Genomic DNA, 26,683 nt, shown 5'->3' with positions numbered 1-26,683 from the left:
CATATTTTTAAACATTCTACCATTCCAAACTCAATTCTGATTGCTTGCAATGTTTGAGGAAGCAATCGCTGTACAACACAGCTCCAATAAATGAAATTCTTGACTGTAACTGCAAATAATTCTGTTTGTAGGCGGTTAGTTTAAACGGATAGCGGAAAAAAATGTCTTTTGATTTCCGTCTAAAGTAACCTTCAGTTTTATTAAAAATACTTTTAAATTTACTTCTGAGATGTAACTTTATCATAAAATGCCGATATTTTGCACGGATACATCGAGTGAAGTTCAGCATTTCCCTAAGAGGCTACCATGGAATCATTCAACGTGTACCCCTGATAATGTATCGCACTACTGTTTTTTATCGTCTGGTTGTTGATAGTACGGTTTTCATTTGATTATGCTGCGTTGAAATTAGGTAATCTATTGTTCTTTCCAGGTATGATTGTTTGCAATGAAAAATAATTTTAGGTGAATTATTTTACATTGGTGATATTTTAGAAACCGGCAAATGAAGAAAAATATCCATGCCAAATTTGGCGCCATCTTGTGTTGCCATCGTAATGTTTGTTTTCCTTTTCTTAAAATGACATACCTGAATCACGCCTATTCCAAAATAAATAAAAAATGCCCGTAAATATAACATGTGATTTTAAAAATTAGGGTAAACTTTTTAAACCCTTGTATACTACTGAAATTCGTGGGAAATCTATTATAACTGATTTATTTCCTATAAATATATTCCTAAAAGAGTTGATAATATATTCTTTATTTTGAAATTCATTTATTTTTTGTAGATTAATTAATGCCTTTTGTAATCTATCTTAATAGACATGTTGCCATATAGTTATGGTATGAAATCTACAATGATTTTCATCTTAAGATTGATATATTTGATATCAAATATTAACTTATCAGGACATATATTTTTGCATCATTATTGTAATTAATAATTGTTATACTAATAATTGAATAATTGTTAGTACAACTTCAAAATTAAATCTAAATACTGGGTTTTGGAATTTTCAAAAAATATTAAATTAAAGCTGATGCTGATTATTTTAACTTGTAATTACACTAACACATGTTCTAATTAATTAAAATGACTAGCTGTTATTTGTTGGGCATTATTTTATATTCTTTTACTTTGAGAGTCTGTTTATTATTTATTTTTTCTTTTTCTGAACAATTCTTTGCTAGCACAAAAAATATCAATGTGAACAATCAATTAGGTAATTCTTTAATTTCAAGCTCAAAATGAAATTACTCAGTAAATATGCAGTTCTATTTGGAGCTATTAATATATTTGGGTTGTGTTGATCAACAACTGTATTCCAAGTGTTTGAGTTTTTTTTTTTTTTTTTTAAATCATTATTCTTTTAACTCCAGTTTTTTTATATAACTTTTTTGCACATATTGGATCAAAAATAATTAAATTTCTTCTTCCCGAGTGGAAATTTGGCTTTTGTAAGATATTTAATACAAGTTAAAATATTTTGGTTTATTAAATACAGGCATATAAAAACTAGAAAGCAACTAAACTTAATGGCTCAATCATTACTAATTCATTATAATTAGATTTAAAAAATCATTTAATTCTTATGCAGTAATGTGATAGATCCTAATTTATCCTGAATTTTTCTTGAAATTTACTTCTTAGTACTCTGAATGATAATTTTTAAGAATTTTTCTTCCATCTCTTATTTTCCCAATATTATTAAAATATCAAACCTAAAAAAAATACTTAAATTATTAATTAAAATTGCATTATTACAACAACATTGATATTATTTAAAGATGAATTTCTTAGTTTTTTCAGTATGTACTATTTTTTCTATTCTTCAAGACCTACTTTGAAATAAAATTCAGAATATGATTCATAAACAGATTCCAATCTTTCTCTTTAATTAAAAAAAATTATTTATAATATTATAAAATGTTGTTTTGTGTCAATATGTCTTGGATAAGCCTGCAGAATTTTTAAATAAAATGATTTATAAAAAAATTTTATAACTGTGTATTTTAATATATTTATCTGAAATTATTTCTATAGTTTAAGAATGAAAATGATATTTTTATGAATAAATAACTGTCCACCACTTTATCTTGCGAAACTTTATTAGAATACTAGTTGGAAAAATATTTCATGGTTACTGTATGGTTATAGTTTCATATATCATTGAAGAATGCTTAAAACATTATTTTTGCATTTATCACATTGTTCTGTAAAAATATTGAATTAATAAAATTACTTCAATGTGTTGATTAATTGTCATTCACTAAATTGAATACAAAATTTTTGGATAAATTATTATGCATTAAAGGTTAATGTATGCAGATTCTTTATTTTATCAATGACAGTTTTTTTTTATTATTTTTTTACTATTTAAGTAGATATTTAAATGGAGAGGGGAAATTCTATTCATATTTTTTAAACATTTCTTTAAATTGTTCTAAAACTGATTTTCTAATTAAAAAATTTGTTACAAGTTTAAAGAATTTTATCAATATATTATATGGCGTCATTACCAAGTTTCTAATTCCGTAATGTTTAAAAAAGCTGCTGAAAATGGATTAAGTTTTTTTTTAAAATCAAATTTTGTTATTGATTATCATTCATTGCATATTATTTCCTGAATAATCCAAAATCTGCTGGGGAAAAATAATTACTCTTAATTATTTTGGTTCTCGTGATTTTATTTATTATCAGTGAATCAGAAATAACACATTTCCATATAAATGGGATTTCAGCATTTTTCTCATCAAATTTTATCATTCTTCATATAATTTATTTTAACTTGTACTTCTATATTTTTAATATATAAAGTATTTTTTATATAAAATTAATTAATTTTATTATTCAATTAATCATACTTATTTTACTTCTCAGTTTTTGAGCTTAAGATAATTCATTATTTTATGAATTAGTTTTCTTTGTTCTGAGCCTGTGTTATGTTTGATGAATATAAATACTAGCTATACATCTTAAAATAAAACATCCAGTTACGTTTTATTAGCATTCGTTTTCTATATACCGTTTCTTTTGAGAAAACAGGAAAAATTAGGTATTAAATTTTCCTGTATTTTAGATATTTAACTATTAGGCTTTTTTAGGTTTCCTAAATTGCTTTTAGGTATTAAAAGTTTTTCCTCGAGCTGGGAATAGAAACTTTCAATATTGGAGAAATATAAGTGAGGATTTAAATTTGTTGTTAAAATCCATTTTATAAAACCTTATGAATAACATTTAGTTATTTTAGAAAGAAATAAAAATTAATTTTAATTTGCTTGCTTAAATAAAAGCATCAAATTTGTTTTTGTATTCAAAAATTTAGAACAGAATCAAATCCAGTTTCAGATATTAGATTGCATTTCATTTATATTTGTATTTGTGTATTAAATGCAATAAACAAAATTCAAAGGTGTCATACTTATTACAATTATTGATTATTTACAAAAATTTCATTTTAGTTTCAGCTAAAATCTGACTGTGTATGCCTAATGACATTTGATTATGCCAAATTTCATTAGTAAGATGCCATTAAGACATAAATTCTTAATATTAAATTTTACTATTCTGAATTTTATTCTAACATATGTTTAACTTATTTTGAAATATACTTATATTTGTTTGAACACTTGTAAAATTGAAGATTGGTATTTCATTATTTCGTCATTGTTATTCAAATTTTCTGTGCTTTTCTAGGGCTGTTAAAATTGGATTGGTTTTTATATGTAAAGCAAAAATGAAAGACATTAGTAAAACTTCTCGCATCTACTGTTATTGTGGTCAACTAGGAGAGTAAGTCACTTCTTTCTCTATTTAGTAATTATAAAATTAAGGTTTTGTATTATGTTATTTGTAATTTTTGAGATGAAACCAATACCGATTTTAATAGATATATTTGCATACATTTTTTCTTTGCTTGAATTGACAGATTAAGCACATCCTTTAATTTGTGCTTTATGTATGAAGCAAAATTTTGTTTTTGAATGTTCAGGTTATTTTTAGAACTTTACTTTCATTAATGCAGTGATAAAATCTTTATTCTCGTGCATTTGTGTTATGTGTGAGGATAAATAATTCCTTATATATATGTAAAACATATTTTAGCAGTGTGTGACTGAAAAGAAGGAAGATATGGAATTTTAACTATGATTTATTTCATCCCAGGTGACATTTAGTACCAAAAAAGAATGATAAGAGATACATCTGTATGTATCGCAACACTAGAGTGAAATAGAAATATGTCCCTTCAGTGATTTTACCATGACATTCTCATTGGGATTTCTTTGTCATATGTCAGTTTAGGCAATGAAATCTTTGAGTATCTTTAAAAGAATGTGGTAAGCATTAAGGATTTTTAACCCTTTACTCTGAGTGTGGGAATTGCAGGAATCGTCAGTTTTCTAAAGCATGTGTAAAATTAAATAAAAAAAAAATTGGCATTCGTTTAGGTAATAGAACGTTTTAGAAAGGAATTAACATGCGCTAATTTAATACAAAAATTAGGAAATTATTTGGAATTTAAATTACAAGATTATATATATATATATATATATATATATATATATATATATATATATATATATATATATATTATGTAAAATTATTGTATTTTGATAGAGTTGATTTCTTGTAAGATGCAGTTTAAATTGTATACATTTTATGCATTTGATCTATCATTTTCAGCATACCATCTGATTGTTTTATGGTGCCATTTAATGAATGCTCGTCGCATTTTTGTTTCCTGTGTTAATTTTTACTATACACAGGATTTGTGAGAACTAGTTAGCATTTTTTGCTAGAATTCTCTTAAGTAACTGTTCTGAGGTATATTAAAGATTCAACTCTTACCTTATATTTTAGTATTTTTAATCTATATACTTATAATAAAGCTCAAAGTGTGTGTGTGTGTGTGTGTGTGTGTGTGTGTGTGTGTGTGTGTGTGTGTGTGTGTGTGTGTGTGTGTGTGTGTGTGTGTGTGTGTGTGTGTGTGTGTGTGTGTGTGTGTGTTGGCGCTCTACAGGCCAGGTCATTTGACATACAGCTACCAAATTTGGTACATGTATACCTTAGAGGTCGGGAATGTGCACCTGGGGTCCTTTTTTTTTTTTTTTTTTTTTTGAAATTTTAATTATTAATTAAAAACTAACTTTCAAGCCAAAAAAATCTTCCATTTTCCCCACCGCCAAATGAGTAAGGCTTCAGTTTGTTTTTTCTCCCAACAGTCATGGGGCTAGGGTTAATATTTTTCGGCGGATTATTTCAAACGATTCTGTTTATTTTCTTAATGTTTGATGCATTTAAAATTAAACATTGTTAATTAATCTATGTTTCAAGTTCATTCTGAAGTACTTTTGAATTAAAATAACACAGAATAAAGGAAATTAAAAATGTATAATCTGCATAGCGTTACCCCAACTGGCGTAGAAAAATTTGCGTTACCTAACCGGCAAGGAAAATTCACGCATGCGCATTGTTCTGATTGTTGTCATGACGACCACTATCAACGGACGATTTAAATTATTTTTAGGTTAGTTGCATGCTTTTGTATTTAAATTGTATTTATGTTAGTTATATATTTTTTTGTATATGCTTATAGTTTTAAGTCATCGTTTTTTAAGTAGTTTTTTTAAACCTGTTTTTGACCGATTATTTTAAACGATTCATTTTATTTTCTTAGTGTTTGATGCATTTAAAATTAAACATTGTTAATGAATCGATCTGTTCATGATGAATCTGGGAAAATTTTGTTGACAAATTCTTGAGATATTACATAAATTAAGAAAGATATTCTTTAGTGCCCATAAAGTTTAAACGCTCAGTGACTCTATTATCAGTAATCATATTATTAAAAAAAATGCTTTGTTTCAGTAAAAAATATTTTTATATTAATTGCAGATTAATCATTTACACTTTAATTTAAAGCATAAATTCTACGAGGGGTAACAGAAAATTAGAGAGATACATATCACGTTATGACTGAAGGCCTTTATAATATTATGAGTGAATTATATGACTATCAAAATTTTAAGTTTTAAAATATTTTGCTGAAGAATCTATTAAAGTTGGAATTGCATAAAATATTTAATTATTAAAATTTTAACGAGCATTAAGATTGGCGAACCGGCTGGTCGCCAAAGGATGATAGTATTGTATATAAAGACAAATTATCTCTGTTAAAACTCCATCACACCTGTATATGTTAAATTTGAGATATTTAGAAAGTAGTAACTGCATCCAAGCACTTAAAGATGTCATGTTAGTCTAAATTATGTTCATTAGTAATGTGTGGTTTAGTTAAAGTTCGCCAATGGCATGCTGTTAATATTTAAAAGAAAGTACAATCTTAGTAGGCTGATGGAATATCTGAAGAAACAAATATATATGGAGAAATATCTAAAGAAAATTATTTTTTTATGTCTGTTGCAACACTAATTTTCTTTTCTTGAAATCTCAAAATTACTGATGGTAATTGGTCTTTTCATCAAACAGTCATTTAGTGATAAATTACCTCTTGACTTGCAGGAAGTGTTGAAGACTGGTCAGAACTTTGTTGTAGAATTAAGCTTAAACTTTCCTTGTTGAAGGAAACAATGACCAGGACCTTCAAAAGACTTTTATAAAACCTTTTTTTCCGGCATTCTTTAAAAATTGAATTGTAGACTTCAAACTGATTATTTTTAATCACCTTTTTGATAATACAAGGCAAGATCTCTTTTGCTAGGTAATTCATCTAGGTTTCACATCCAGGGTAATTTAGCCTCAAATCTTCCATCTTCTCCTATTCTTTTGTATTTTTCATTTCACTAGGTATCTGTAATTCCAGTGATTTCTAATTTCCATAAACTTGAAATGTCACAATTTTGAACTAAGAGAAGTGAGAAAAGTTCTATCAATATCAGATGAAAAGTAATACATATTTCTTACTAAAAGATCCTCTGCATAAAGAGCTCCTATCGACAGTTCTATTGGAGTGTGCTTTTGCTGACATCAGCAAAATGATACTTTTAAACTGTAATTCAATAATCCATGAACATTCTTGTAAGGAATGTGTCTACAAATAACCTGTCAATGCAAAACTTGCATCTTACAAGATAAATTTTTCTTTAAGTTGTTCTCTAACAATTTATAACATTTGTTGTTTCATAGAAATGACACTACCAAGCACCATATGTTTTAAATTTTCACTTCATTCTGCAGTAATTTTCATTTGATTAATTGTAGAACTTAGGTTATATGATCTTTGAGTCCTTTGTCATATAATGTTTTAACATTTTTTTCTCCCTTGCCAGCTTTAATTTGTATCAATAATATTCACAAAAAGATTTCTGGTTGACTTTGATTTGCTAACACTATATTTTCTTTGCTAAGTGTGTTCTCTATATTAGAAATCTTTACATTATTTGATACTTTAAGACACATCATAGTCCATTATTTGTTTGTTTTTCTGACATATCATATACAAAATGTTAGCCTTGCAGATTTAAGAATGATGTCAGACTTTTAAGTATAAAATACAAGTCTTATTCTCTTTTTTTTTTAATGTCTTTTCTTCAAAAGACAATTTAAAAAAAAAAATTAAACAATCTTGAGATTGTGAGCCGTACCACAGAATTAGAGTTGCCATACCAACAGGAGCACAGGGAATTTTAAAAAAAATGGAGGAAAATTTTCATAAAAGCAGGGAATTTTAAGTTTCTTAATTATTTTTTCTCATCTGAAAAATGCCGATCTCTAAAATTGCAAGAATAAAAGATAATAGAAGATACAGAAAACAAAATAATACTATTTGCGACTGTGTAATGCAGAAATTCATCCCATTTCTACTCCCCTTTTTCTTTATGTATAGATCAGTCCAGCTTCAGTTTGTGAGATAGTTGTCCTTTTCTCGTGAGATTTCCGATTTGCAGCTAATGTATTCCATAACTGCATGAAAAAATAGAACATTCATTCTGGGGAAGCAGTGCAGGGGTCTTTAGTCAATCATACTTGAATTTTTGAATGGTTTGTTTATTATTTTAGAAACTGTCAGCTTTTCGAGTACATTAGAGAATTTTTTTTAACAATGAGTTGCTTGAAATCCTTATTTTCTGAATGGGTTTGAGTTCCACAAAAGCAGTTTTGTTGTATACTGCCCACTTTCTAAGAAGATAATAAACCTAAGTAATGTGGGAAAAATAGGCACTACTAGACATACCAAAAGAGGAAAACATACAAGACTGCATGCCAGTCCGGAAGAGTCATCATTGTTGTTGAACTTGGTATTTAAAAGGAATACAGGTAAAGATGATATGTCAAATCTGAACAAAAACCAATTTCAAACTTTTTAATTAAAGAACAATAATTCAAAGCTGAATTTTTATGGGTGTCTTTTAATGCATTCATAAGATATATTATTAATATTTTCACATATATTTACTGAAAGTGAAACAGCTAAAAAATTTTGTACCTTATTTGCTAAGGATTAGATCCGTGAAACTGATGGCTGAAAAATCTGCAGAAGTTGCAGACATTAATGCCTAAATAATGAGCTAGAAAAAATGAATAAATAAAACTATCTTGCTTTGTAATGTTTTTTGTTAAGTAATCATTAAATAAGTGTCATAAATTAAATATCATAACAAAAATGTTTTATTTCACATGAGTCCTTAATTTTGTGTGATTTACAGTTAAAGAGCATGAGAGGTAATATATCCTCCTCCTCTTAATACATAAATTTTGTCTAGCTAAATTCTAGATAATAAAAAAATTTGTATGTAAATATAAACCTTTTTTTAATAGATTATTATTTTGAAAAATGTTTAATTGTTGCTCCCTTTCCTTGCTTTTTCCATTCCTTAAAAGCATATTGCATTATAACTAGCACAAGTGCTATTTGCGCATTTTCTTGTATATATGTATTGGGAAAACACTGGTATTTTTTCCCCCAGTTTTGTGTGGAAAAAATTTGAATACATATATTTTCAAATTTTTAGCTCTATATGCTAAATCCTCAGCTGTTTTAACTGATATTTCTATTTCATTATATTTTTATTTTCAAAGTTTTCCTGATTTGAATGCACATTTTGCTAAAGAAATCTTTTCTTCTCCTTCAACTTCCATTTAAAGAAACGGTAGCAACTGTGATAATTTATTATCATAACAGTTTTTATTTTCATCTTTATTAATCACTAAATTTCATTACCAGATTTTTAAATTTTTGGAAACACAATTTTGACTATAAAAACAACATGACAGCAGACAACAGACAATGCTTTCACTACTTGGTTCCAGTGATCTTAAATTATGACCCCAATTTATGTTTAATATTGGTATCAGCAATTACCATTTTTTGCTATTAGTAATAGCAGTTCTCTAACATAATATTCAATGAATAGCTCTTTGCAATCAAATATTGTCTTCAGATTATCAATAGCATTGGCGTAATTTGCAACAGTTGGCAACTAATTATCAATGCTTTCTCGTGTTCTACTTTCAAATGTCATACTCTGTATGAGATATTGAAATTTATCTTAACCGCTGATGGTAACATCCTCATGAATTCTGCAATATTGACCTCAAAAACTGAGAGCCAATCTTTAATTTCTCGATTAAATTGAACTAATTTTATTTTAAGAAGTTTCATTTTTGTTTTGTTGGCATTCACTGATGTTGACATTTCTCTAAGAAGAAAAGAAAGTTCAAAATTTTTCTTCCAACCTAAAAAATCTCATTTTAGCTGATATTCCTCAAATTGTTCATATTCCATGTCATAATTCAGGATGGCAACAGAACAAGGAATTCTGGGAATTTTATTAATCTAGAAAAATCGGGGAAATTTGTAAAAATATCTACAAATTTGAGAAAAATGTTAATGAGAGCGAGCATACACAGGATCGGAAATCATTCATTTGCAAAAAAAAGTCTAATGTCAAGACGATTATAGTAATAATGACTTGAGATGCTTGCATTCAAGGATATAGTGTCTGTTTGGATTGTCATTACGATAAGAAGAGCAGTAAACTTATGAATGTGGCTCATAACAATCTTAATGAAACTTTCTGGAAGATTAGTTTTACTTTCCAAAGAACAAAAGTCAATAATTTTGGTTCAACCTGCTCTTGTAACCTTGTAATGCTTCTATATCACTGTTAAAAATAACACCTTCCCTTGGCAACAGTAATAAAGGAACAGAATTTTTGATCAATAAACATTGTCTATGGGGGCAGTGTGAACAAACGTAAATTCATTGCAGTCAGAATGATTTATGACAGTATTCAACTGAATGGAATAAATAGTTTAGTTATATTAACTTCCCATTTAAAAGTTTGCCAAATTTGACAGCTGTTAGTCAAATGATCTGGTTTGTACAGCATCAACACATATGTACGTTTATTTTCATTATTAGCAGAGATATAATTATATTTGAGTTTAGATTTTTGAACAATTGGAAACATATTTTTTAATTTTTAAAAATTCCAAAAGTTATTGAATGATTAAAATTTACTTAAGGCTTAAGAATTAACAAGTGCAGGGAAAAATTGTTATGAATTTATTAAATTTTTATCAGCAGATAATTTTTCTTTTAATTTTGTTCAAATCCAATGTATATTTACTATAAAGCATATTTAATTATGAAAACATTAATTTTTTACCAGCCGTGCTTCAAAATTACTTATATATTTACTTACAAAATTGCTGATATTATACTTTTAATGATAACATTATTAATGGATATTATACTTGAAAATTGTTTATACATTTAAAGTCTTAGTTTATTTAAAATATTACAAACCAGATTATAATCTGAGATATTAATTATCAAGGTCCCATGAAATAAATGCTTTTACCTTGTATCAAATATTCAAGAGATCAAATTTTTCTTATTGTTTTAAATATTTGATCATAACGCTGAAATTTTCATTTTTGAAATTCGTCTTGTATAAAATTGTGATTTTATATTGCAGCGAAAAGAGGAACATGCTGTACTGTGTTAAATGTAAGCGCTGGCTCCATGAAGGTATAATTTTATGTTTGTATAGTAGAAATGTAATTTTACTCTCAAAAAATATATCAAGGTATTGATTACAATTTTCATTATGTTTTAGAATGTGTCAAGTGCCTTGATATTCCATTGCTGTTTGGTGATCGTTTCTACATACTTATTTGTTCTGTCTGCAATGCTGGGTCAGAATGTTTGGCTCGCATGGAAATGACGTGGTAAGTTTTGATTTAGGTGCATGTTTTGTTAACTTGTCCGTAATTTTAAGTTTTTTCAATTGCAAATCGTCTTTTTTAGCTTGTTTGTATCTCACTTGTATCTTATTTTAATCATACAGAATTTTTCTTCATAAAATAATTTTTTTAAAAATTCATATGTGAAAAAGAATATTTTTCATAATGTGTGTGTGTGTAAAAACATATTCTTTAGCAGTTGCATGGCCAAAAAGAAAGACGCTTTTGAAATTTTGACTTCAATTTAGTCCATCCCAGAAGGCATAATTTATATATAAAGAATAAATGGCTAGAAATATGTCAGTCTACATCATGACACAAGAGCAAAAGAAACTGAAGTTTTCCCTTCAGTGATTTTTACAATGAGATTTTGATAGATTTCTTTGACAAAGATAGGGAAATTTATGTAAAGTAGGAATGGAATCAGGAAATAAGAGAGCATTTTAGAATGAATATGTGTTGAATTGGGATAAAAATTAGGGAATTAATTAGGATTTAATTTGGATTACGAGATATCAGTATGTGTGTGTGGTATACATATATGAATGTCCCGATTTAATTTTATCCCGTTTATCAAAAATCTAAAATAATAGTTATTTTCAGTAAGGTTATAAGTATTCAATATGAATCCTTCTAGAAATATAAATGATATTAAGGCAGTATATCTTGTCTCTCAATTTTACCTTCCGTGTCTGGTGTGAAGTTTTGAAAGGCTATAGATATGCATGTATGGCAATACTTTTTTTTCTATGGCTGCATCACATTACAAGTGCTTATGGTATTACAACCAACGGATGTTAGAAAGCTTAATACATGCATATTTGCAGCTTTTCAAAGTGTCAAACCAAAGCAGGAAAAAATTGTAGAGTAAGTTCTCATATTGCTTCAAAATTGTTCATATTTTTTGGAAAGGATCATATATGAAGGTGGGATTCAGTGAGTGCTAAAAAAAAGACTAAGTCATTTGCCATAAAATAATTTTTATTTCGACATGAAATAAATTTTAAAAAATTACATTATTAATTGCTTTATCCACCACTGCTACTACTGCATTGCTTAAAGGTTTACATTCGGCTTATATACACAATGTGGTCAAGCCTGATTGACCATAATGTTGCAGTCAATTCCCACTGGCTATGACATTTACATAATAGAAAATATAAATACTGCACATCTAATTAGATGATAAAAAAAATGATTTGAGGTCATAAAAAAAGTTTGTAACAGATCACAGTGGATACTTAGATTTGTGTTGAATTCAGACTTTCAACTGTTATTTTTATTTTGCTCTGAATAATAAATAGGTGTACTTTGTTTTGTTTTCTTTTGCTAGCCTTATAAAGTTGGATAGTAAAAACACTCTATATATACCTGTCTTGCTTTTAAGCTTCTTGAAGGATTGAGTGTGTATGTATGAACTGAAATGTATAGCAGGATTCAAACTGTTATTATTTTATCATTTCCATTTTGTTTAAGCCATTTATATGAATTTAAGCTTAAAACAAAATGTTAAAGAATATCTGTTTATGTGAGGAAAGTTTGATAACTGCTAGTTTTATAAAAATACCTTAAATATGTCTTTCAAATATATTGCTCTATGGTGTTAGGATTAAAATTCAAAAGTTATTTGAATAGTTCTTTATGTGTGTTTATTATTTTTCATTCCATTTCATTTCTCCTGTGCTGTACTTTGCATTGTTACATCAATGCATCTACGATATTTAAAAAAAAAAACCAAGTTAAATTTTTATAATTTGTAAAAAGGTTTATCAAACATATTTATTATCCAAAAAAAAAAGATAAAGAATATATATTAATTTTAGCTTGCAGTTTTATTTATAATATATTCATGAAAAATCATTGTCAGTTTGTTTTTGAAAATGTAATAATCATAATAATTACTATTTATCATAATTTAATAGTATTATCCAATATATATAAGATGTTGTATGAATGAAAATTGGATTCAAGCTATTAGATATTAAATATTTTCACTTATAATTGAAAGATTTATCGCCTTCTATATAGTATCTGAATTATATTTTGTTTCAGGTGTGATATTATACATTTAGTGTTATACAACCTCAGTCTCATCCACAAGAAGAAATATTTTGATTTGGACAAAAATATCATGCCTTTTGTCATAGATAATTGGGAAAAGTTACATGTTTTAGGGCCTGTAAGTAGTGTATTTTTAAAAAGCATTTTTTACTTTTCATTATTTTTAAATGTACATCACACAAAAGATGCTCCTCTATTTAAAAGCTTAAGACATCTTTCAGGTCTTGCATCATTTGGCGTCGGTGAACTCTGCTTGTTAAAGAGTAGAAAACCTATTAAATATTAATTATATTATACATTGTTTTCTTATGCTGTCATAATGTGTGAGAAGTGCAAATTTTTTATTTATAAATTTTGCTTTGAATAGTTAAATTATAGCAACAAACATTCAAGACGGTTCCAGGGCCCCGGTGGCCTGGTGATAAGGTCTCAGATTCGGAACCGGAGGGTTTCAGGTTCGAGGCTCAAAGAACCATCGTGGAAGGGGTCTGGTGCGATTTAAATTCGTCGAGGTCAAACGTCTTCCCACTGGTATGGTGTGGAAGTTTTGAAAGTGGGGTACCAGCTCAGGTGTTATTCTCATCTGACAGTTGTTCAAGTTATGAGGTCTATCCCAAAATAGCACTTGTGTTGCTTTAAAACAGGATATTAATGTAACTAAACTAGCTAAACTAAACTCAAGACATATGAATTTAATATATTTTTTAAAAAATATATTAAATTCATATTTACAGAATTTAAAATAAATTTAGTATAAAGCATGCCATAGAATTACACTAGATTACAGCTTAGGCTTATAACTCAATAGAAAGTTTGAATATATAGAAGTTTTTTGCAATAATTTATTTCCTCAAGATGCTTCCTTGTCTTTACAACTTGATATTCTCTTTATTGCTGCCATTATTCTTGTTGATTTGTTTATTTTTTATTCTTAACAAATTGGATATTTTCTTCGAAACTGGCAATTTTAATTTTAAATTTATTTTGTTTTCCTTTAAAATAACCTTTTGATCATATTTTAAAATAGTATTTGCACGTGTATGTGTACACTACATAAATTCGTGTATCAAGTGAAATAATGAATGATCTTTACTTTTGAATCATTTTTATACCATATTTTATTTGAAGATTCTATTTATTAGTAATTTTATCTTATGACTATTTTCCAAATAGTGCTTTATTAAGTATTGTACTTAATTGCATGAAAATTATGTGATATGTTTCTGAAGTAAAAGAAACTAGAAATTTTTCAAAAGTAAGCAGTTATTTGTGTAATCTTAAAATCGTATTCATTTGATTTTTTAAAAATAAAGTAAATCTTAAGCAGCAAAACTGTTTTTGATAAATTTATTTTGTACAAAATAGGGATTTGCACTTCAGGAAATTTTGATATTCATATTTTAATTGCATTTGATACATTTTTGTTACTCTGTATTCATTAATATTACTTTATAGGCTGCTTCAGTAAAATCTATGGAAAGGCGAAATAAAATTTTGGAAGCTTTACTTAAAAACAGCAAAAGGTTAGTTTTGATTCCAAAGATATGATTTGCAATAATGTAATAGTTTTATTTAAATACAAGTATCTATGTGCTTAATATGATCAGTAGTTAAGGTTTTTGACTACTTTATTAAACTGATAAGATTTTTAAATTGTCAACCAGTTATAAAAAATATATCTATCAAGACTGTTTTCAAGATTAGGTATTTAAAAATAATTTTCCATGAGATTAACTCGTAACTGGAGGCGTGAATTTCCTTGCACAGCCAGTGACATGGAGTCCGAGGGACTCCATTGTTTTTGTCTTTTTTAAACAGTGTTGGAATTTATTTTGGAAATCGTGTATTACCAAAAATATTGAAAAGATGTTATAAAAAAACCTAAACAATCTTTTAATGAGTATTTACTTCATTTAGATATTACAGAATTACACTAATATTAATTGTTAAAATAAATATAGCAAACAAAAATGAAGAACACAATATTTTAAAATATTATTTTAAGTTTTTTTACATTATTCAAATGAAAAGCAACGTGGAGTTTCAGATTCAATAAATAACAGCAATAATTTTGAAAAAGAATAACTCACTTACATGCACATGTTCATACATAGACTTTTGCCGACATATGCTTAAAAAACAACTTGAAGGTACTGAGGAGATGATTATATTCAAGGATAAAAAAAGCTCATGTGATAATAAGAACTTATGAACAATGCAGAGTCATTCTGATTCCCATCTCTAGTTACAAGTTAAACATTTACTTAGATTCTGTTCTAATGAGTTGCTATTAATTTATATTTAAGACTATTTCAAAAATTATTTCTGTGAATATTATTTGGCATTAAGACAGCATGCTGTAAAACTATTCAGGCAGAGGAAAGTTTTACTTTCTTTAAGTTATAAAGCTACTTAAAACTGTAATGTTATTAAATACTTTTCTGAAAAATTCTGCATTCTATAAAGAAGTTTTTTTAATGCTAAAAAAATTATCTTTGCCTAGTTCTTGTTTAAAGTTAATCATGGTATTTAAATAGTGTACTTTTAATTAGAAATATCTAAATTTAATCACTTAACTATATGCATTTTGCATCATCTAATTTCCTCTTCATCAGTATTTTTCTAATAGAAAACAATATATCGTATATGTGATGTACATGATATGAATGTTAAGTCATATATATACAAAGTTTCTCACTTGTATTATTTTCTTTAAAATAGTAATTCTAAATACAAAGTATTAAAGTTTACTTTCTATGTTAAGAATTATATTTAAATCAGCATTTTAAATCTATACTTTATCATTCTGTCAGTTTGATTTTCTTTTATTAGTTTTAAACTTGGACTTTTAGAAGAATGCAAAAAGAATTTATACCTATTAAATAAATATTGCAATTTATGTATAAGATTTTTATTGCTATTTAGGTTCAAATCTGGTCGAGAAATAAAGAAAAGTAAAAATATCTTTGGCTTAAGACAAAAACTTCCTCCAGAAGCCCCTTCCGTTCAACCTTCAGCAGCTAAAGTTCAAAATGATGTTGTTGTTTGGGAATTTTTAGTGAAAGAGAGAGCGTATCAAATCCTAACGTCCAAAAAGTAAGCATTTACCAATTGATTATATAAGTTGCTTTTATTCAGTTATTAATTCCTTATTGAATGAATATGCGGCCAGGAGAGATGGGAAAACAAGTTCAAAACTTGACAAAGATGTAGAAAGTTACATTTATTGCACAAAATACAATATATATATTTGTTAGGCTTTGTTTATATTTTTCTTTTCTCTGATTATGCATTGTTTTTCAATTTGTTGTTGAAAGATTAAGGATATTTTATGCTAGATTATTGACCATTTTTACAAAAAAGTACAATACCTTGAACTTTATATATTTCTCTTCCTATACAAAAAATGTTTTCTATGTTTTTATCCAGTATGTTAATTCAAAATTAATTTGATTATCAGAAATATATAAGTTGACAGTTTTAAAAAAAAAATCAAACCAATAAAAATTAAAGATGGAATAAATAATTTTGCTGCAGAACTTTTAATGTCTTATCCATAAAAAAAACCCGAATAAAAGCTGATTTATTACAGTCATAATAAAATATGTCAGAAAATTCCAATCTTTTTATTAAATTTGGCTTTCCTGTAATGATAAGTATTTCATCTCTTTAGTTACTATCTATCATCCACTCTTTTCATCCCTTCAATAACTTGATAAAACATATCAATTATTGTCAGGAGTAAGGCTCCTCCTCCTCCTCTCCCCCCCCCCCCAAGAGAACATGTTCGCACCTACTCTCAAGACATATTTCATCCCTAAAATTTAGCAATTCACCTAAAAGCATCTTTGTCGAATAGGACAGTTTGAACTCATAGGATTGAGTGTCCAATTTCTCAAATTTTTATTATCTTAATAAAATGCTGCTAATTATGTTGCTAATATCATTTAATCAAAGTGAATAATTTTATGTGCGTTGTTGAGCAAATAAGTAATGATGTACAATTACACAATTTGCATAATGTAGTTTTTTCTGTTTTGAATAATTTTGCATTTTTTAACATTTTCTTTAAAAATTTGTGATGGGTCCCTCTAAATTTAAAAATAAGTGTATCTCTTCAAATTTTATAGATAAAAGTGTGAAACTGTGTGTATGCATTCCTTGATAGATATTTTTTTTAAAAAATTCACTAATTGTCACTTTTACACTATGGGGGGCTGTAAAAAATGTAATTTTTTAACTGTAAATACTGAAAAGACTCAAATGATGTTTTTTTTAATATGGCAGATGTTTGAGAACCTGGATGTCATTTCAAAATTTTCTCCCTTTTTCATTAAGTGCAATTGACAGAATACCTACCACAAGGTCTTTATTGGTAAGATATAACCACCTAGATGTATTTGGGGACAAGGAGATTTTCTGATACTTCAAGCTGTCATTTAAACGGGGTGACATAAAAACATGGGCTGCCATAGCCACTTTTGAGATGATGAGGAATTTTTCTTGTATGTGAAAGAGAAATTTGACCATTCTAGTATTTTAATGTACCTGAACTAAAATGATTTTAGGAATAAGATGGTTAATGAAATTGTTTAACTGGGAATCCATTTGTAAGTATAATATTTGAAAATATAGATGATTGCTCTTTTTTTAATGCTTAACAATTGTTCTGAATATTTCAGCATTAAAATCTAAAACAATATTGTGTCTTTTATCTTACAGATCTAAAGGTACAAAAGAAACAACCAAAAATGGAAAATCGAGAGCAAAACTACATCCAAGTACTCAATCTCGTTCAAAAGTGAGTTAATGCTCATAAAAAGGATTTCATGACAATATATTTTTGCTTTAAAAATATACTTTAAAATGTACATATTAAATTTGCTTCAGCAATTGGTTTTAAAAAAATTCTGATTTCTATATTTCTAAAAATTAAAAGTTTAAGCTTATTTTAATTTGATAGAATAATTATACTTAGTCGTGCTTAGTTAAATTTTAATTTTTATCTTATTAGTAATTTTTTCTTTTCTTAAGAATTCTAAACTGCCAATTTTATTTTTCCCCCTAATCACTTTTAGTTCCAAAAAAAAATTTTGAAGTCCTATAGACTATATTTTTTTATATATGTAACCAATTCAAAATAACCAGTAAGAGAAGAATAGAAGCCATAAGAATAAATAAGAATCATTTGCAATGGAAATAAGTATTATAAAGAAATAAATGCTATTCACTCGCTTTGAATGATTAATGTTATTAGCATTTCATTGACATGCACATAGTTAAAATTCTTGCTTGTTTAAAAAAAACTTTTTTTTTTGTAATAATCTAAATTTAGCAGCTAAGTTCTATATTTATTTTAGACATGTTTTATATTTCTTCATGTGCAGTTGAAAAGCTTTTCAAGAATAATGCAAGTTTTTAATTATATTTCGACATATATTTGTAATGTTATGGTTTCTTCAAAAAAAAAAAAATTCCCTGAACTTTCTTAAGCCTTTATTTATAATTCCATAATATATTTTGTTGCACAAAATTTAAAATTACCTGAAAGATTTAGCTGCAAAAACCAGGATTGTATTCACTTCTTATTTAAATGAACTTAAGGGATTCCATTCCAATTTCCATTTATTTATTTTTATGTATATCATTTTATATTAATTTATTCTTGCATTTAAAACATTTTTATTTATTTCATTTGACATGTTTAATTTTGAGATTAAATATAAATTCTTGGTAATTTTTGTTGTTACATTTATAGCTGTCTCTGTGGACTGCCTTAACATTTTCAGTTTACTGTTTTGCGATTATCTGTCTGAGTAGCTTTATACTTTGCTTACTGTAGGATATTGTCTCCAAATGCCGTGGTGGCCATCCATACAATGAAAATGGAATTCATAAAGCCAAACATAGAGTAAAGCGCACCAATACTTCTTCCTTCCGAGAAGAATCTGCCCGTTGGGGGCTGCTGGACTCCCTCATACCCGTCCCACCAGACTTCACTTCAGGAAACAACCCATTTCTCCAGTCCTGTAAGGGAAGCTCCACAAATCGCACAAACTCTCAGTCTCGTAAGCGGAGACATAATGGAGAGAACATTTCTTCCAAAGCAATCCAGAATGACAACCATAAACTGTCAAAACTGCCCCATTCTGGATCACTGCTCCAGAAGAATAATAGTGAGATGTTTTCTGACGCCAAAGATTATTTAAGTCAAAAATCCAAGGGTCGTGATGTCTGTATCTTAGGTAAAAGAGTCACAAGTAATGGAAAAGTACAGTATCTTTTACAACGCAATAGGTAATATTCTTGTGTCCTAGCCATTTATGAATTTTTGTTTTGATCTAGAGATTGGTTCTTTTGAAAAATATCCAAGGATTATTTGTTTCTTTCTGTAATTTGTCTGTTTTTATTTCCCAACAGTATATCATCAAATTTGAAAGTTTACTCATGATATATTCATCATGAGAATTTATGCAATATATGAAACATCTATGGTTCATAATGCCTATATACATTAAAAACAAAAATTCAAGTTCCAAAAAATTGACATTAATGTTATCAGTTTGTCATCTTCTGTTTATAATAGTTACATTAAAATTAAATGAATATTTTTTTAAAAATATTAGTTTTAAAATCTGCTGTTAATTCTAAAAATTGAGAGCTAAAACATTTTATCAGCATTTTAATAGATTGCAATCAAATACACAGAATCGGGAACCTTTTTATTCAGTAGAATATAATTCTAAGAGGGAAAAATAGCATAAATATATATTTTAAAAATTCAATATAATTGCAGAATGTCATAAAAAAATTTTAAGTGGTTAAGTAGAGTTTTTGTAGGACAACATATGTCATAATTAATCTTAAAATTATGTAAACTTTCAAGAATTATGACTTAAAAATATGAGCCATGGATATGCCTTCTAATTTATTTAGTGACTGCATGCAGGTTGTATATATTTCTGCAGTATCCTTTTGTTTTAGCATTACTTTAATTCATATAGGTGCATTATATTTATAGAAATGTTATGACTGTATTTCCTTATCATTTTAACAGTAATTTTGAAATGTATGTTTGATAAAAAAAAATTTTATCATCACCTCTTTTGCATGTTTTTAACAAATGACTAATTATTTATTTGTAGTGTTTTTATACCATAAAAGGTAAAAGTTCTGTACAAAACTGTCAAGAATTTAATTCTGAAGTCCAATTACTTGTCATTGAATTTATTTTATTTGTTCTTAAACTTATTCGATTTGATGTATGCATTGAAAAGTAATATATTAATGAATTCTAAGAATGTGATATAATTATTATGTAATTATTGAAAAAAGGATTTTAAATTTTGTTTATTTTAAAACAAATTTTTTATTTCTAATGTTTTAAATATTTAGAGTGTGTAATATATTTTAATAAGTATTAGCTTGTGTATATTTTAATAAATGAAATAATAAAACTGACAGAGAAAATAACTAGTAAATTTCAAGACTTTTAAGCTTAATGTGATATACATTAATTTCTTGAACAATATTTTAAAATGCCACAGTTTTTGCTAAAATACATCATTTTTTTAATATGGATTTCTGATTCATTTAATTGATGTATACCAAAAATAAAAATTATTAAAAAAATTATTCAGTTTAATTAAACACAATCGTGCTGTTGGAGGGAATCTAGTCTAAAATGCATGTCTTAAAAAAATAACTGCTTTGAGGAGGGGGTGGGAGAGTCTAATGTTGCATTTCTCCAAATTTTTGTTACAGCATGCCTGTTGTGTCTCAAATTGTTCTTATTTTATCTAAAATTGCATACACTTAAAATATAACTAAAAATAATAACATTATAACCTATAAAGTTATTGGTTATATCCAACTCCATTATTGTACGGAATTATTCTTATATAGAAACACACTTGTTAAAATATCGGTTTATATGTACAAATTGGAACATTGTTCTTTCCATTTAATAAAAAAGTATTAGTTATAAAAATATGTCTTCTATCTATTAAATAGATACTGTATTATGGAATCATTATTTTTAATGATTGTGTGCAGTAAATCATTTCTAAGCAGATACTTTTGCTGCCTCTAAGGATCTAGCACCTAGATGTATTTTTAAAACAGCCGATAAGGATAGTCACATTAATTGCTTTGACCTGGAGGAATTCTTAGCCATTCAAATTTATTCTTTACATATCTCTCACATTGGAATTTTAATAAAAATGAACTGAGTATATACTCAAAAACAACATGTGAAAGCAGTTAATCATTCCCTTACTAATTGGGAATAGCCATTTTCCCCACAAACATAGTCTTTTAATCCCAAATGCTATTTCGACTAGTTTTCCTGAGTTTAGAAAAATATATAAACGTTTCACTTCAAGAAAAATATTGTTGATAAATATTTACATTTTTGAAGCACTGATTTGAATTGATGAAGAAACTGTAACCATTAACAAATGAAACATTCATTTTAACAAATATAAAGGGAAATGGACATTATCATTCCTCGACAATTGCCAATAAATTAATGAGTAGTTTGTTTTTTCAATTGCTTTTTAGCAATAGTAAGAAAATTGCCTTCAGAAAAAGTGTTAAAAAATAAGATCAGTACAAACTTAAATTGTATGTTTAAAAAATTTTAAAGTGTTTTTATTATCAGAAATATTACAATTCACTGCATCAGAAAAAAAAAATGAATTATTATAATTTTTACTGTACGTACAAAAATAGAAAACATTTCTTTTGCTTGCAATGGAAAATGGCCATTGCAGAGCTTTCAAATGTGTATATATTTTACACTTTTTCATAAAATAATTTAATCTGTGTGATTTTTGGAGAAAAATAGCCCCGTTTTAAGCATAGTTCAGTTTATTACATATGCTTGAAATTGATCATCTGATCTATTCTTCTTAAAACTTGATTTTCTGTGTATGCTTGCATGTAAACTTAAAATTGTAGAAAATGAAAGTACTTTTGGTTTATAGGCTAAGTCTTTCTGTATAAGATTAATTCTGAATTGCAGTATTTTCCAATTAATACCTTTCTGATGCATGCATTAAATGAATAAAGCATTTTGAAATCTCATTTTCAGTTATAGAGCTAATTTTAAGTCAAAACTTACACATTAACATTTGTATTTCATCATGCAGATATTTCTTATGTAGGTCAATTTCCATAAAGATTTTATGGAAACTATATTGAATTTATTTAAATGAAACAATTTTAGGGGGACAGTAGACTCGATTAGACACTTTTGGGAATTATTCAGTTAGGGTGATGAAATTTGTTATGCATTTGTATTAAAATATAAATATGTCAAATTTCTTTTTTAAAAAAACATTTTAAAACAAAAAAAAAATTTAAAATATTCCAAGCCTTTTTTCCCCCTTTTTATTCAATGTAAATTTATTTGGAACAAAACTATGTATGGTTTTGTAATTCCAATTAAAGGCTAATTTTTTAGAAATATTTTCATGCATATTTAAAGAATTTTCTGTTTCCCTAAGCTAAAATTGGCTTTTAACTGGCTAAAAAAACTCGAAACATAAAATGCATACTCCATTTTCTTTTAATGTTTGACTAAAATCTTTATTATCAAATTCATCTAATTTCTTCAAAGATTAAGACACCTGGAACATTTTAAAGATATTTAAATATAGTTACAATATTTTGAGAAAAGTCATTAACATGTGCATTTTTTCCTCTTAACCCTTCAATTATTTATTTTAATGAAGAATACATTATATAACACTATTTTAGTTCATTATAAACCTATATTTTGGCGATTAAACGATACAAATAAAATTGCACTTTTTTCATCCAATTTTGCTTATTTCAAAGTCCACTGTCCCCTTAAGTCACAAAAAGCTGTATTTAAATAACTTAAAGTAGGTATTATGATGCTTTGCCATTTATAAAACAGGCATGGGAATATGTACATGCTTGATATTCTTTTTAACAAAATTAGCAAAATGAAAACTTTAGTTTCATGAAATTGGTTATATTTTTGTTACTAGTTTTTCTAACAAAAAAAGTGGACAAAATTTTAAAAATAGATGCTTCTTTCCTGTCGTACACAACATGCATTATTTCTTTTAATAGATATTTTGTGAAGTATTAGACTCTTTAATTACAAATATAGGGTCAGTATGGTTTTCTACTTTTTTTATGATCTGTAACATTCGAATAATCTTATGTTCATTCATATTAGTTTACATGGTTATTTTGTTGTTCGAAAGGTGCATTAAAGTGGTCCCTTGTTGACCTTTACCCTTTCTTCGTAGGGAAAAGTTGGAGAATGCCGTTCCAGCAAAGGATCTTCTGTTTACGATTACTTACTGTTGCCATTGCCCTAAATGTAAAATTAAAGAAACTGTATCTTAAAAGAAGTTCTATGTGAATGGCAAATCTTTGAGTGTTGGATGGCAATTAATAGTTGAAGCTTAAAAAAAAAGCTCTGAACAAAATTTAGATGCATGTTATAAATTTTTTAATTTAGTTATTTTAACCTTGTTTATTTCTTTTGTTATGTGAACTGGCTGAAACTGTGGCGTTATTTAGATGCAATTTTATTAAAAATTGCTTGTTACTGTTTTATTATAAAAACAAACTTTTTAAAAAGTTATTTTCTCTCTAAATGCTAATGCTTTAAATTTCTATTAATTGAATAAGAAAATTGATTACCTGTTGGACTTGGGTTTTTTAACCATGCAGCATTTTATACATTGTAACCTTTTAAATTTCAGGATTTTTTTTAATATTATGGATGAACTTCGTTGTTTTTCCCTTGATCTCAGCTGTTTTATGGTTTGCTATTTTAACAATTAATTGATTTTTAACTAATGTGCCTTTCTTGAGCTTTCTCTTCTGCTGTCATACTTAGTTTGATGATCTAATGCTTACTTGTTAAGCTTAAATATGTATTGTGGCTATACTACTGTGATTGTTTTCTATTAAATAAAATCATTATAATATTAATGAATCATAAAGTAGAAAACAAATAGATTTGATATGAAGATATAGCATTATTTATATAATAGAAAAACTATAATGCAGTGGGATTTATTACTTGCAATTTCAATATTTTCATAATGTGTGGAATGAATTATAGTCTGGTATAAATTTTTCAAATTGTATGTCACTCTATAAAATGACGTTTTTAGTAATGTTTCACATATCCTAGCATTTTCTATCTTTTATTGTATATTTTTTGAAAAGGTGCATTCATTATTATTCTACTAAATGCAGAATAATTTTGGAGATTGTTTGTACTTAGATGAGTAAAAACATTTATTATTCAGGAAATCTTTCAATATAACTTCTGCTGTTTTTCTTTATATGTGCTGTTATCCTTATTTAATAATAGATATTATAAATGCAAATGTGAAATCCTATGTTTTAATCGCAACCTTTTTAAGATTTAAAATACTATTTCATTTTATGGGCAGATCCATACTTATTACTTTGAAATTTCTTTGGATAATTTCACATATATTTTCCCATGTTTTTGTATTCATTTTCAATGTTTTCAGATGGTTGTTTTGCTAATATTATGTGTTAGAAATTTTAATTGTTTTTAGTTGTTAAATATTTTTTTTACAGATGGTCTACTAATATTTTTTTTTTTTTTAATTTATATTTTGACTTCTATAACTTCTATACCAATGAAGGATATTATGATTTCACCTCCCTTATACCAATCAGTCTCTGCTTTAACCACTATGTCATTGCATCATTATGGATATACAGTACACTCCTGATTATCCGGCCTAGCTTTCTTTTGCCATAATGAAATGAGGAAGGCATTGGAAATGTATGTTTGCTACGATCCTCTTGCTTGTCGTGTGCAAAATACAAGTTGTGACAGGAAAAGAGCAGTGTTCTGCTCGTTGTTCATTGTTTCGTCAGTGTGTAACAGACTTCAATTCTTGCTGATGTTCCTAATTTTAACTGCACAGTATTCGTAAATTTTTCTTGGGGTATGTTCAATGTTGTTGTTGTTTTTTAAAGTGTACCAAAATGAGTGAGAACAGGAAAAAAAGCTGTAGTGACTATGGAGGAGAAATTATGCATTATACAGCAATTAGACTCTCATCCAACAGCAAAAACCAGCAACTACTTCTATGATTCACTGGACCGTGTTAACATTCTACATGGCTTAAGATACATGGAGGGTTTAGTACTCAGTAAGAAGTGAGAAAATACATATTATAACAGTGAGTTTTTGTGTAAAAAACTTTGTCTTCTGCTATGGGAACTTAAAAATGAATTCATAAAACTCCGGCCTATCCAGCTTCTTTGTTATCCGGCTTACTTTTACGCCACATTAAGCCAGTTACTCCGGAGTGTACTGTATTTGATTGCTAAGGAAAGAATAGTACTTGGCAGGAATATATCTTTAGAAACAGAGCCATGCTCTTGTGCCTAAAAATAAAAGAAATAATTTCTCTTGCTTTATTCCTTGAGAAATATCTGAAAATATAGAATTTTCAGGAAATATCTGATTTCTTCTGGCCTGCATGTTGAAAGTTATGTTGTAACTTGATGATACAAATTCACATTAATAGTTATAAGATAGAAAGTGAAATCCTTAATTTTCAATATTTAATGAAAATAAATTGCTCAAAGCAAAATTTAAAAAATAAACATATGATTGAATTGGAGATCCTTTTTAAATTCTTTCAATTTATAAAAGTTTCTTGGATATAAACAATGTTCAGGTTCAAAGAAAATTTTGAATTTATTTTATATTTAAAACTCTGATAATAATATAATGATCATTATATTATCTCATTGGCAACCTTTGCAGATTAATATACCAAATTATTCTTTCTATTTGGGGAGAAGTATTTACACATTTTCCTGCTGTATGCATTCTAAGAATAAATGATATTTTTATGAAGTCCCTTGATTTGATAATGCCCCCCCCCCCCCTCCATCTTCCCTGCTTTATTGCCTTCTCTATTGCACGTTTTCCCCCCTACGATTGCTATTATTATGCTGGTAAATATTCTCAATATTACTGTAATTTGAACTCTTCCTCTTACAATTTTTATTTTTAGAAATCTTGTATTCCTTAAGAAAGAAGATAAATTTAAAAAATAATATAAAAATGATAGCTGAAATGTCTATATGAATAATAAAATGTCGATCAATTTCATATAATTCTTTGTTGACAGAAATACTGAAAGAGACTGTAGAACTAATAGGCTTCTTTCGGAAATTCCAGAATTTACAAAATAATTAAATAAAAATATTTTTGAAAAGAAATCCAGGTATTATTAACGATTAAAACGCGAAGGAAAATTGTTCTCCAATATATATTTATAATTTCTTTATAAAATTAGTAATGATGGATTGAAAATTCTAATAAAAAATCTGATTATGATAAATTTTTTTTATTGA

General features: G+C 27.1%; 1 protein-coding gene across 2 annotated transcripts; it reads left to right on the top strand.

Moving 5' to 3' along the window:
* The first annotated feature begins 137 nt into the window (after positions 1-137).
* Positions 138-26,683, top strand: LOC129972733 (metal-response element-binding transcription factor 2-like). 2 transcript variants are annotated; one of them, XM_056086974.1, is made up of 10 exons: positions 138-412; positions 3,701-3,796; positions 10,948-11,000; positions 11,089-11,200; positions 13,268-13,394; positions 14,732-14,799; positions 16,202-16,372; positions 17,999-18,077; positions 19,119-19,573; positions 23,563-26,683. In XM_056086974.1, the coding sequence occupies exons 2-10, from the start codon at positions 3,741-3,743 to the stop codon at positions 23,660-23,662; spliced, it is 1,221 nt and encodes a 406-aa protein (XP_055942949.1). In that variant the 5' UTR covers positions 138-412; positions 3,701-3,740; the 3' UTR covers positions 23,663-26,683. The 2 variants fall into 2 exon arrangements, with proteins under 2 accessions (XP_055942949.1, XP_055942950.1); XM_056086975.1 differs by lacking the exons at positions 138-412; positions 3,701-3,796 and having other exon boundaries at positions 10,948-10,979.

This window comes from Argiope bruennichi, chromosome 6 (genome assembly GCF_947563725.1).
Source record: "Argiope bruennichi chromosome 6, qqArgBrue1.1, whole genome shotgun sequence".
Classification (NCBI taxonomy): domain Eukaryota; kingdom Metazoa; phylum Arthropoda; class Arachnida; order Araneae; family Araneidae; genus Argiope; species Argiope bruennichi.
The sequence above is the reverse complement of the archived record's forward strand: the minus strand, read 5'-3'. Positions and strand labels throughout refer to the sequence as shown.